Source organism: Schistocerca serialis, chromosome 3 (assembly GCF_023864345.2).
Source record: "Schistocerca serialis cubense isolate TAMUIC-IGC-003099 chromosome 3, iqSchSeri2.2, whole genome shotgun sequence".
Lineage (NCBI taxonomy): Eukaryota > Metazoa > Arthropoda > Insecta > Orthoptera > Acrididae > Schistocerca > Schistocerca serialis.
The window spans coordinates 915,686,982-915,700,358 of NC_064640.1; the positions used below are offsets into that span (position 1 = coordinate 915,686,982).

The window sequence follows — 13,377 nt, forward strand, 5'->3', positions numbered from 1 at the left end:
AATAAAAATTGCCAGCTCACTTTAAATATAAGAATGAATCGGAAAAATGGCAGCAAACATTACATGCAGATGGAAGAATAATAAAAAACAGAGGTGAAATGGCTTTCTTTCTCTCTGATAAAACAATGCAAGTTGTATGTGAGTGAGTGATCTACAAGAGCACAACAAACACGCAATAATTTCTGTTCTTCACCATTTGCCTAGTTTGAAAGCATTTTGGCATTTCATTGTTTTGAATCCAAGAAATATGTTATTCTATATGTAACACTGGATTTTCACTACTAGCGTTTTGTTTTGCTTTATGTTTGTAAATGGAGGACGTTTATGGAAATCAGCTATTGTTTCTTTATTTTTAAGTTTTACACAAATGAGGTGCTCTAGCTAATTTAATACACATGAAACGCAAATAATGTTTTTTTTTTCCACCAACAATACTAGAGAAAAACAACAAATCATTATAATCTACCTGTAGTTTGGGGCCACAGTCATATAATACTGTTTACGTGAATGTTTCATAATTTCACACTAAAGATTGTTAATTCCATTGTACAATAATGATGACATATTAGTAAATTTGATAGTGTGGCTTTAGATAATGGTGCCTGCACATGTAACGACCATTTCTGGTGATCATTTTATGGCGGAGTTGCTAAATGTGTGTCAGACATGTTTGTTTTATTTTTTCCCCAGACATTTTGTGAATATGTTCTCATTTATATGCTGTGACACCTGTATTATATAACTAGGTTTAATATATTTCAATGATGACTTCTTTTATAGAAGTCTAATCATGGGTAACATTGTGGTACTTGAAAATGGCCAAAATCCTGACTGTACAATAGAATAAACAATCTATACAGCCAAATGCCAGAACTTTCATTTAAATAATAAATCATGAATTTTTATAAGCAAACTTAGTTTTCTCAGGAACTGAGGAAAATCAGTGTGAACTCATAAAAAAATAGTCAGAAAGATTGAGGTGTTACAGCAAAGGGCACACAGAACATTGAATATGATAATGAAGCATGGAAAGTAAGACTGACATGAAGGATCAATTAGTAACAAATTCTAGGAGAGAAGATATTTTCTGCTGGTAGCAGTATGGTAGTATTAAGTCTATTATGTAGACTGCAGGTTGATGAGAAGAAATAGCAGAGGTAAGGTAGGACAAGAGTGAAAAGTAACAACCTGGGAGGGTAGTAATTGCAGAAGAAGAGATTTTAGAAAAGAATGAGGGGTAAAAATATAGTCAATGAATGTATCAATAGAATTAAAAATAAAACAAAAAGAAAAGTACATCTGCAATATACATGAAAACCAAGCATTAAAGGAAGACATGGAAGCCATTCCTGAGAACTGTCTCATTAAAAATTAAATTTGTGACTATATACGTACAGTTTGGAAACAAGGCCTATTCTTTCCACAAATGTGTACATGGCTAAGCATATTATGTTTAATGTTATTTTTTAAATGTTTTTGAGAACATTATTCTTGAAGAATCAAGTCTGTTGAGATCACTAGTAATTCTTTTTAATACTGTGATTGGTTTCACCAGATCTACACTGTGCTCACTGGATTCTTGTAACATTATTAGATGTACTTGCTTGTTACAACACTGAAAGTCACACAGTGATGTCACGTCAAATTGTCTGAGACCTCAGTGGCGCAATCAGTACAACATGTCATATGTTTTAATTGTAAGTTATTTTATTTGTCACATGCTGTTCTCTGCCACTTTTTATTACAATTTGATGCAACATCACTATGTGACTTTCAGTGTTGTAACAAGCATTTACATCTAATAATATTACAAGATCTGATGAGGATAGGGTAATTCTGTCAAAGCCAGTCATAGTAATAAAAAGAATTGCTAGTGATTTTGGTAAACTTGATTCTTCAAGAATACTACAACCTTCAGATAGCCCCCAATGAGTGACGCAATGTCAAACATATATAAATTTTTTAGAATACCAGGTCTACTGTTGGTGGGAATTTTATTTTACTACAAATATACATTAGTGACTCCTTCTATGTTGCCTCCATAGCTGAGTATACAGTGCTACTGACTGCCAGACAGAGGACCTGGGTTTGATTTCCAGTACTGCCAAGGACATATCCTCGGTGGGAGTACATGAATAGGGTGCATTCAGCCTCGTGATGCCTATCGAGGAGCTACTTTTCAAGTAGCAGTGGCTTCAGGTCATGAAAACCGGCACCAGCTGGGAGACCCATGAGCTGACCCTTCGTTCCTCCTTACCGCACCCAATGACACCACTGGTTGAGGATGACACGGTGGCCGGCCGGTATCAATGGGCCTGCCACAGCTTGAGGATGGAGTTTTAACTGCTTCTATGATTTATGATAAATTATGTCTGCCTGTAGAATAAATACATCAATAAGCTGCACATAACTCTGAAAGTTCAGATGTATAGCCAAAATGTAGTTGTCTGTATCTTCATTATTTGTTTATGTAAAATATATACCATGTGTGTGGAGGAATAAGCATAACATAAATATAGTTTAAAGATTATGAGCAGAACTGTGTGCCAGAATTACAGATATCTAAATCATTGCTGGTATTTCTTGATGTGTTATGGATTACACCGAATTCTCAGTCGACTTAAAGCTGGAATTTAAAATAATGCGCAGTAATTTTGGTGAAAGAGTCAACAGCATCCCTACCTTTGAGTCTGGACCATTGATTGTGACACCTCGTAGCCTCAGAACTCTGTTACACTCATCTGCAACACTTAAATCAGCTGTCGCTTTCAGTTTCAGTCGAACCGGTTCACCCTGTGTACCTGGTAAACTTGTCAATGTCGTTCCTTCGAAGCTGTAGGTGTACGTATGTCCTTTTTGATACTGGAATACTGATGATTGAGCTGCTGAAACAAACATATTGTGTTTTATTCTCCATAAAAGATAGAAATCTACATGATTTCAGTAGCAGGGAAATGGAATGAAATTTTATTAAATATGCCTCACGAATAAATTAGACAGCCTTGGAATTACAGTTGATCCTTTGGAGTAGCCTTTGAGTAAAATGATTTGCCTATTTGTCTGGAATAACGAATGTCATTATACACTTAATGGCTACTTTAATGGAGAGTATACATCAATTTGTAGAAAAAAGGGTACTGCAACATTATTATATGATAAATCACACTACTGTAGTACGAAGTAAACATCATTTTGTGGGAAAAATGGGACTGTAATATTACTATAAGATAAATCACACTGATACAATTATTTTTTGAATTGTTGTGCAGTAGTAGCAACCTTCGAGTTACCTGAGCTAGGGATTCGACTGTGACTGACTTAGCAACACATACTCCATGTAAAGACATTCACATATTTGAAGAGTGTTTTCTAAATCAAACCATGCCTCACTAAAGACAGAAAAAAACATTATAAATATCTGACAGTCTTTGAATATGACATGGTTGGTAAGAAAACTCATATTTTTCTATTAACTGGCCACAAATGTGAACCACTATGTCAAACCATGATAATATTTAGAAGTATGAATTCAGTAGAGTCACTTATTTATTTTCTTGGATTGGCCTACTGAGGATCACATAAATGACTTATATCTTCTTTCTTTCCTCCTCTCTCTCTTTCCAGTAGTTCTTTATTACTACCTGAGTTTTTCTGTTCTTTCTTCTATCCACATTGTGCCTGTCTTTTTGTTTGTTTCCTCCTGAAGGCCTTGAAACTTACTTACTTTTGCTCCATACTTTTTCCTTTCTACTATTTCTTCCTCCATATTTCCATTTCTCTAAGGTCTGCTTCAACTTCCCTGATCCACATAATTGTTTTTGTTAAAAAAGTTAAAAATTCTTTTTGTTATTATGTTGTCATCTCTCCTTTTTAGATGTCCATAGAATACAACTCTTCTCTTCCTCTTTGTGTCTTAATATTGGTCCTATTCCTTCATAAACTTCTTTATTGCTTCTTAATTTCCATTTCCCATTGTCATATTTTTGTCCCAAGATTTTCATTATTATTTTTGTTTCCTTCTTTTCTATTTCACCTAACTGTTTGGCTGTATTTAATGAAAGGTATCCTGAAGCATAGACTTTCTTGACAGTGTTGTGGTGACAGAGTTTTGCATTTATGGAGGTAAATTTCTTGTTATACAGCTTTTTTGTTAACTGAAAAGCCACTTCCATTTTCCTCACCATTGCTAAGTTAGCTTCTTTGTCCAAACCATTTGGTTGTATTACTTCACCTAGGTATTTAAATTTTGTATTTTATTCTTGTGTAACCAGTTTCCATGTATCTTAGTGCCTCCTTTGCATCTGTCATATACACTGTTTTTTCAAAAAATGTACATTGGTCTGTTTTTTTGAAACTATTTACTGTAGGAGATTTAGCTAAAATAGCAAGATCATCTGCAAAAGCTAATCAATCAATGTCTTGTAAGAGTGACACTAATTTGTTGTCAGATCCAAACTCTTTGTCCGTAGCTCATGGCCTAGTGGCTAGCATTGCTACCTCTGAATCACGGGGTCCCGGGTTTGCTTCCTGGCCGGGTTGGGGATTTTCTCTGCCTGGGGACTGGGTGCTTGTGTTGTTCTCATCATTCCATCATCATTCATGAAAGTGGCAAGACTGAACAGTGTTCACATTGGGAATGTGTACGGGCACAGTTGAGTGCCCCACAAACCAATCATCATCATCATCATCATCATCCAAACTCTTTTAAGGTGTTGAACAATGTCTCCCTGTCAACTGAATCATAAGAGTTTTTGAAGTTTACAAATGTTATATAAATGCTTTAGGCTCTCATTTACATTACTTATTTTTATACATCCAATCATCGTTTTAGAATTACATACAAATTTTCATGATAATATAATGGAAATCAATAGCTCAAAATATACATATACACAGAATACATAAGTATGCTTTATGAGGATAGGACAAGTGGTTGTTTGGCCATGGCCTTGATGAAGGAGCCATCCCAGCATCTGCCTGAAGTGATTTAGAAAAAACATGGAAAATCTACATCAGATTGGCTGGACACAGAAAACTACATCCTCCTGAATATGAAGTCAGTGTCTCAACAGCTGCACTCCCTCATTTTGTTGGTACCTATTGTACAATGTTCTTTGATTTACACACAGCTGGCTTCAGGTAACTTGTAACATAAATTATAATATGTGAAGAGTTCCTCCCATACAACATGAAGACTACAATAGTTTAATATGTAGTATCTGAGAGAGAAAAGTGTGCCAGCCCTGAAATGACTTTGTACACTGGACTGTCAGCCATTTAACCAGTACCAGTATACTTGCTAGCCTCACTATGTATTCTATGGCAGTTTTCCACACACACTTATGCAAATGCTACACTAATCCCTCACTTATTTCTCAGAAACACAATACACAAACAATAAAAATGTGAAAACACACAGAAAAAAATTTACCTGATATCTAGTTGCCTTATGTGACACTCCTTCATGTTAAATTAAATGAATATGTGGCAACATGACTGACATGTGGATGCAAAAAATAATAAATGTCAATAGCTGATTTGTGGAGGATTCAGAGAACTTCACAACTCTCATTTGTCATCTTCATTTCCCATTCATTCAACATCAAGCTGGGTTGGGACATAAGGTACTTCTCCACTTTCCACCCTCTTTCCATCATTCATCTTCTGTAACTGTTTTGTTCCTGGACAGGTTTCTCCTTAAAATGGTCTTGATCAAGTTAATCCATCTTGCTCTGGGTATCCCTCTTGCTCTCAAACTTGGCCTCCAGCATTCATTTTGGTATTTTTCCATCATCCATTCTCTTTACATGTCCAAACCATTTTAACCTACTCTCCTCAGTTATATCATCCAACTTGCCTACTCCAATTTCCTTCCTAATTTCTCAATCTGTTCCTCCTCATTTTCCCTAACATACTACCTGGGAATTTCATTTCACTTGCTTGGATCAGTTATATCATCCAACTTGCCTACTCCAATTTCCTTCCTAATTTCTCAATCTGTCCCTCCTCATTTTCCCTAACATACTACCTGGGAATTTCATTTCACTTGCTTGGATTCTACTCTGTTCTCTTCTTGTCATCATCCAGGTCTCCAATGCACAGGTGTAAAGCATGTCTTGCACAGCACTTCCTTACACTTCACTGGCATCTCCCTTCCCCAGACTATGCGCCTCCTATACTGATAAAATGCATGGTTCTGTTGCACCCTTTCTGCCTCTGTTCTTGCATTCTCACACTACCTAAATATGTAAAGTTGTCCACAATTTCAATATCCTGTCTTTTAATGTGAATTTATCCTTTACGTATTCTGCCTCCTCCAGTTACCACCACAGTGCTCTTCTCTAAACTGCATTTCATTCCATATTTCTTCATTTTTTTCATTTAAGATTTGTAGATTTCCTGTACATAATTACTATTAGTACCCCACAATACAGTACCACTGACAAATAACAATAACTTCATCTCCCTTACTCTATGACCTTTTTTTTGTATCTTTTATGGTTTCACCCACAACCATTAAAACCATTATAAATAGTAATTGCAACACCACACTTTCTTACCTCAGCATTGTAACATTCCTAAACCAATCAGTCCTTCCAACTTGGGTCTGGACACAGTGAAGTAATTGTCATACACTGAAGAATTTTAATTTTTTGTTTTCCAGCTGTCTTTCAATTCAAAGTTTCCCATACCTTTTCTCTGGGAACACTATTCGATGCCTTCACTGTGAAGAAATGTCACTATCAGATCTTTTTGGTACTTCCAATGCCTTTCCACCAATTGTCTCATACTAGAGATTGGGTTCACTGTCGATCTACCGTGCCAAAAGCCATACTGCTCCTCTTCTAACTGCCCTCCCACATTTCCCCTCATTCTTCTTTCCCAGTATCCTCTCAATTATTTTTGCTACTTATAATATGAGTGTGAACCCTCGATAATTATCACATTGTTTTCTCCAGAATGAATTTTCACTCTGTGGTGGGGTGTGCACTGGAACCATTGATACTTATCACATTCTTTCCTCCAGAATGAATTTTCACTCTGTCAGTAGAACACTTGCCCATGAAAGGCAAAGGTACCAGACTGGGGTCCCAGTCTGGTACATAATTTTAATGTGGCTCGAAGTTAAATACTTTTATGTCTCCCTTCTTGGACATTGGAATTCTTCAGGCACACATTTTTGAGTCCATATACCTCTTAGCAATCTCTACAACCACTGTAGCCCAGTATATTCAGCTGCCTTTATCATCTCCATGATGATTTCATCCATACCACCTGCATTTCCCATTGTCACTCTTCTACTTCCACTTCAGGCATTATAATATCACTCTCTTCTTCCAGGTGACAAATCTCTCATCCTCAAAAATGTCCTTGACTAATATCATATAACAAATTATATTAGACAACAGATAATGCAGAAATGTAAGCATCCAAGGGATTTACTTGAACTGCAGCTCTAGGGGACATCTGAGTGGCTTAACATTCACATAGACTATAGCTCTATGGAACATCTGTATGGCTTCACATTGGCCTAGATTAGACCACATTCACACAATTGGAGAATCTATGGCATGCCATATAATTTCTGCAATTTTCCCCAAGTTCACACTTTCAGGTCTTGTTTCTTTTTTTAATTTTTAAGGGTTTCTCTTTCCTCCTAACAATTTCTATTGTTTCCAATCATCACTAAACATGCTCTATGATTCCATTGTGTTTAGAGAGCCTTGTAAGGCCTAGTACAGTTACTTCAAAAACAAAACAGTATTGTTGAGACTACAGTGTCATAATGCTTTTGAAATTCTTTATTTCGCATTCTGCGAACTGGGGATACTTTGCATCGTATCCCAAATGGTTTTCCTTGTAATCTGGTGAGCAAAATACTAATCGATAGTTGATAATTCATCTTCAGTTCGATAGTTGACATTGCTTAACTCCATTCTAGAGGTCTGTATTGTACCCAGAATGCTTGGATTTGTCATAGTGTGTTGTGGGAATATTGCATCTATCTCTTCTGTAATTTTGATGTTAATACTTTCATGTAGTTCTGACACCTGAAAGCATTTCTAAGATAAGAAAAAAGTTTATTTGACTCACAGTACTTTTAGAATATCTGTATCATAAAATCTCTCACTGTAAGTTACCATGGAAAGGCACAGTTCAAGTAAGTATAAATGCCTGCCAACATTTAGGTTGTATTGTGGTTACTTTGCACCAACAGTGTTGCTGAGCAAAGTAACAACATCAATTATTTTCCTGAACTGATTATAAATAATACTGCACCACAGGCTTTACATGTGTTTTTTCTGTGGTTTGTTAGTTCTACAGTCTTTTCTTCGGCTGTTTCATTACTAACATATCGACAAATCATAATAGAATACCTGGAATTTGTTGTTATGCAGAATATTCTTTGGAGGTGCTGGATAAATGTTTGATGCAATTATAGAATGAATAATGTCAACAAGGGCTGCAGAAATCCATTTCAGCATACCTAGGCAAACAATAGTTAAGCTAAGGTTGGTAGCTACGGAAAACAAGTGAATATCTGCCCGAAGTCTTAACGATTTCTATCGAACCAGCTACTGTGCTACAGCCAATCAGCGCGCCATAACTCTTCGAGAGTGAATAAGTTAATAGGTCCGATTTTCTCAGATTTTTTTTAGGTGGCAAAGCGAGTGGTACTTACCACTGAAGCTAGCAGCAACTGGCTGCCACCTAGGTCTGGTGTGAGGATGAGTTAAACTTCAGAATTCAGTGCTGTAATCTTTCCTTTGCTACAAAATGTGCGCATTTCAGCATTTCATCTCTAACAACGACTCTCCCTCTCTCTGATTACCAAAAGTGAGACAGAAACATTAATTCCAATGCAGCATTGAGCAAAGTGAAGTCTACTGCAATCCTGACAGATGAAAATTTTTCTGCCTTGCTGTAAGTGAAATTACGTTTTTGTTGCATTAATAAATACACTAATGAGCCAAAAGATTATGACCACTGCCCACCACTAATTTCAATGAGCGTGAGAGTGGTGCTGCGAACACGTGAGGCACTAGGAAGCAATGTAAGCGGTAGAGACGAGTGGATTGTCATTATAGCGAAGATGCGTGGGGCCGGAAATGCATAAATCCACTGATATAAGCGCTTTTGACAAAGGGCACATTGTTCTGGAGCTGCGGCTGAAAATGAGAATCTCTGAAACGCCGAAGATGGTCGCCTGTTGGTGTACTACAGTCGTGAGCACCTATGGAAAGTGGTTGAAAGATAGTGAAATAATGAATAGGCCGTGTGGTATTGTACGAACACGTCTCATCACAAAACGCAGTGGTTGGAGGATCCGTGTAATCCAGGAAAGGCAGTGATCTGTGGTAGATCTGACAATCCTGGTGCAGACAGAAGTGTTTCAGAGCACCATTCAAAGGCCATAGTTGAACATGGAGCACCACATCCCACGACCCCTACGTATTCCTCTGTTAACCCAACAACACTGTCAGTTATGATTGCAGGGGGCACAGCATCACTGAGTCTCCACTGTGGGTCAATAGAAAAGTGTCGCCAGTCGAATGAGTCGCATTTTTTGTTACACCAGGTCGATGGTTGAGTCCTTACACGCGGTTATCCAGGCGAATGGCTGCATGAAATATGCATCTTACCAGAGATGTAGGCCAGTGAGGACATAATTATGGTGTGCGGTACATTGAGTTGGGCTTCCATGCTATCTATGGTGGTAATCGAAGGCATCATGACAGCAGTGAACTACGTGAACATTATTGCGGACCACCTGCATCGCTTCATGCTTGAAGTCTCCCCCTATGGCGATGACATGTTCCAGGAGGATAACTGCCAATGTCGCAAGGTCAGAATTGTGCTACGGTGGTTTGAGGAGCATTATAGCGAACTCACACTATAATGTCTTGGTCAGGAAACGTGCTTGATCTGCACCCATTGCAACACATATTGCGTGCCAGCTACGTGGCCAAAACCACCATCCCATAATTGCAGGAATTGTTTGATCTGTGCATAGAGACCTGGTGCACACACACTTCTGAAAACCTGACAAGGGCTTGTAGAATCCAAACCAAGCAGAATCGCTGCCGTATTGTGTTTGCACAGTGGACCTACACGCTATTAAACAGGTGGTCACAATGTTTTAGCTCATTGGTATATTGTGCTACCAGTATATCACAAAATAATTTGTCTTATACAGCTTCTCAACAGATGTTTCGTATGCTTGCCATTCATATACACTACTGGCCATTAATATTGCTACACCACGAAGATGACGTGCTACAGACGCCAAATTTAACCGACGGGAAGAAGATGCTGTGATATGCAAATGATTAGCTTTTCAGAGCGTTCACACAAGGTTGGCGCCGGTGGCGATAGCTACAACGTGCTGACATCAGGTAAGTTTCCAACCGATTTCTCATACACAAACAGTAGTTGACCGGCGTTGCCTGGGGAAACGTTGTTGTGATGCCTCGTGTAAGGTGAAATGCGTACCATCATGGTTCCGACTTTGATAAAGGTCGGATTGTAGCCTATCGCGATTGCGGTTTATCGATCGCGACATTGCTACTCGCGTTGGTCGAGATCCAATGACTGTTAGCAGAATATGGAATCGGCGGAGTCAGGAGGGTAATACGGAACGCCGTGCTGGATCCCGACGGCCTCGTATCACTAGCAGTCGAGATGACAGGCATCTTATCCGCATGGCTGTAACGGATCGTGCAGCCACGTCTCGATCCCTGAGTCAACAGATGGGGACATTTGCAAGACAACAACCATCTGCACGAACAGTTCGACGACGTTTGCAGCAGCATAGACTATCAGCTCGGAGACCATGGCTGCGGTTACCCTTGACGCTTCATCACAGACAGGAGCGGCTGCGATGGTGTTCTCGACGACGAACCTAGGTGCACGAATAGCAAAACGTCATTTTTTCGGGTGAATCCAGGTTCTGTTCACAGCATCATGATGGTCGCATCCGTGTTTGGCGACACCGCGGTGAACGCACATTGGAAGCGTGTATTCGTCATCGCCATACTGGCGTATCACCCGGCGTGATGGTATGGGGTGCCATTGGTTACACGTCTCGGTCACTTCTTGTTCGCATTGACGGCACTTTGAACAGTGGACGTTACATTTCAGATGTGCCACGACCCGTGGCTCTACCCTTCATTCGATGCATGCGATACCCTACATTTCAGCAGGATAATGCACGATCGCATGTTGCAGGTCCTGTACGGGCCTTTCTGGATACAGAAAATGTTCGACTGCTGCCCCGGCCAGCACATTCTCCAGATCTCTCACCAACTGAAAACGTCTGGTCAAAGGTGGCCGAGCAACTGGCTCGTCATAATACGCCAGTCACTACTCTTGATGAACTGTGGTATCGTGTTGAAGCTGCATGGGCAGCTGTACCTGTACACGCCATCCAAGCTCTGTTTGACTCAATGCCCAGGTGTATCAAGGCCGTTATTACAGCCAGAGGTGGTTGTTATGGGTACTGATTTCACAGGATCTATGCTCCCAAATTGCGTGAAAATGTAATCACATGTCAGTTCAAGTATAATATATTTGTCCAATGAATACCCGTTTTATCATCTATATTTCTTCTTGGTGTAGCAATTTTAATGGCCAGTAGTGTAGCTCAAATTTGGTATTCTAGGAACTGTCTTGACACTGTGGATCTCGGGATATTGAATTCTCTAAGGTTTTCCCAAATGTAATGTCCCATGTGTCCAGCTGCAACTACCATTCCGCGTTCAAAGTCTGTTAATTCCCGTCGAGCGCCCATAATTACGTCGGAAACCTTTCCATATGTGTCACCTGAGTACGAATGACAGCTCCGCCAACGCACTGCCATTTTATACCTTGTGTACGCGATACTACCGCCATCTGCACATATGTGCATATAACTATTCCATGACTTTTGTCGCCTCAGTTATGGCAGAGGGTACTTTCCATCGTACCAGTTACTACGGCTTCTACACGTTCCATTCGCATATGGACGCTCTCGGAAAGAATGATTGCTCAAATGCCTTTATGCACGCTGTAATCGATCTAATTTTGTCTTCAAGGTACCTGCTGGAGCGATATGTAGAGCCAAGGCCGTCCGCACCTGGAAGCAAGTGGTGTGCACCCCCTCTGGCTCTCAGGCAAAGGAAAAAATGTAGAGTAGTCAGGTGTTATTTTTTCAAGAAAATGAATTAAAGACCTACAGCTGTAGCCCCCCCCCCCCCTACTCACTACAAACTATTAAACTGTTGTATGGGCGGCCTTGCGTAGAGCGTCGTCGTATGTTTCTAAATTCTTCACTCATTACTGGTTAATGAAACTTTTTAAGTAGACTTTAGTAGCGTTGTATCTCTTGAAACTCTTATCAAGATCTGAGTGAATATTTGTGGAGCTTTTTTCAGGCAGCACTTCATTATAGATAACTCCATAATCTGTGAAAAGTCTAAGCTTAATATAAATATTACCTGCATGGTCATTAACAGACAACATGAGCGGCAAGTGACTCGACGCACGTCCCTGGGACACATCTGAGCTTACTTCTACACACGGTACGCCATTGACCCCCAATCCGATATAACTTGCTCCGTCCTCTCTACCAAGAAATCCTCAGTAAAGTCGCAAAATTCGTTTGATGCCTAATAAGATCGTCTTTTCGTGAATAAGCGTCGGTGTGATGCTGACTCAATTCCTTTTCGGTAGTCAGGAAAGCTGCGAAAAGCAAGGGTTGACACGATGTTTTCGTAATCCACGTACGCTGCCCTTGAGGAGGTCGTTCTGTTAGAGAAACCTCATTAAGTCTGAGCTCAGACTGTGTTTAAGATTCTACAAGATTTGGATGGCAAAGATACTGGACGATAGTTCTGTGGATCACTTCTGCTACCCTTCTTGAACGTGGGAGTGACCTGTGGTCTTTTGCTATCGTCCAGCTGCTGGACATACGCTATGTGATCAAAAGTATTCGGACACCCGAAAAACATACCTTTTTCAAATTACGTGCATTGTGCTGCCATCTACTGCCAGGTACTCCATATCAGCGACCTCAGTAATCATTAGACATCGTGAGGCTGCAGAATGGGGCGCTCCGTGGAATTCACGGGCTTCGAACGTGGTCAGGTGATTGGGTGTCACTTGTGTCATATGTCTGTACGCGAGATATCCACACTCCTAAACATCTCTATGTCCACTGTTCGCGATGTGATGGTGAAGTGGGAACGAGAAGGGACACGTACAGCACAAAAGCGTACACGCCGACCTCGTATGTTGACTGACAGAGACCGCCAACAATTGAAGAGGGTCGTAATGTGTAACAAGCTGACATCTATCCAGACCATCACATAGGTATTCCAGACTGCATCAGGATCCACT

The 13,377-nt window shown here is 39.8% G+C and overlaps 1 protein-coding gene across 2 annotated transcripts in view; it reads right to left on the reverse strand.

The window, feature by feature from the left end:
• The window catches only part of LOC126471173 (apolipophorins), a 124,141-nt gene that overhangs the window by 90,603 nt on the left and 20,161 nt on the right, over window positions 1–13,377 (reverse strand). For both annotated transcript variants that reach the window (XM_050099277.1, XM_050099278.1), the window contains exon 3: window positions 2,683–2,882. In XM_050099277.1, coding sequence (XP_049955234.1) covers window positions 2,683–2,882 — 200 coding nt within the window. The remainder of the gene's footprint in view (window positions 1–2,682; window positions 2,883–13,377) is intronic.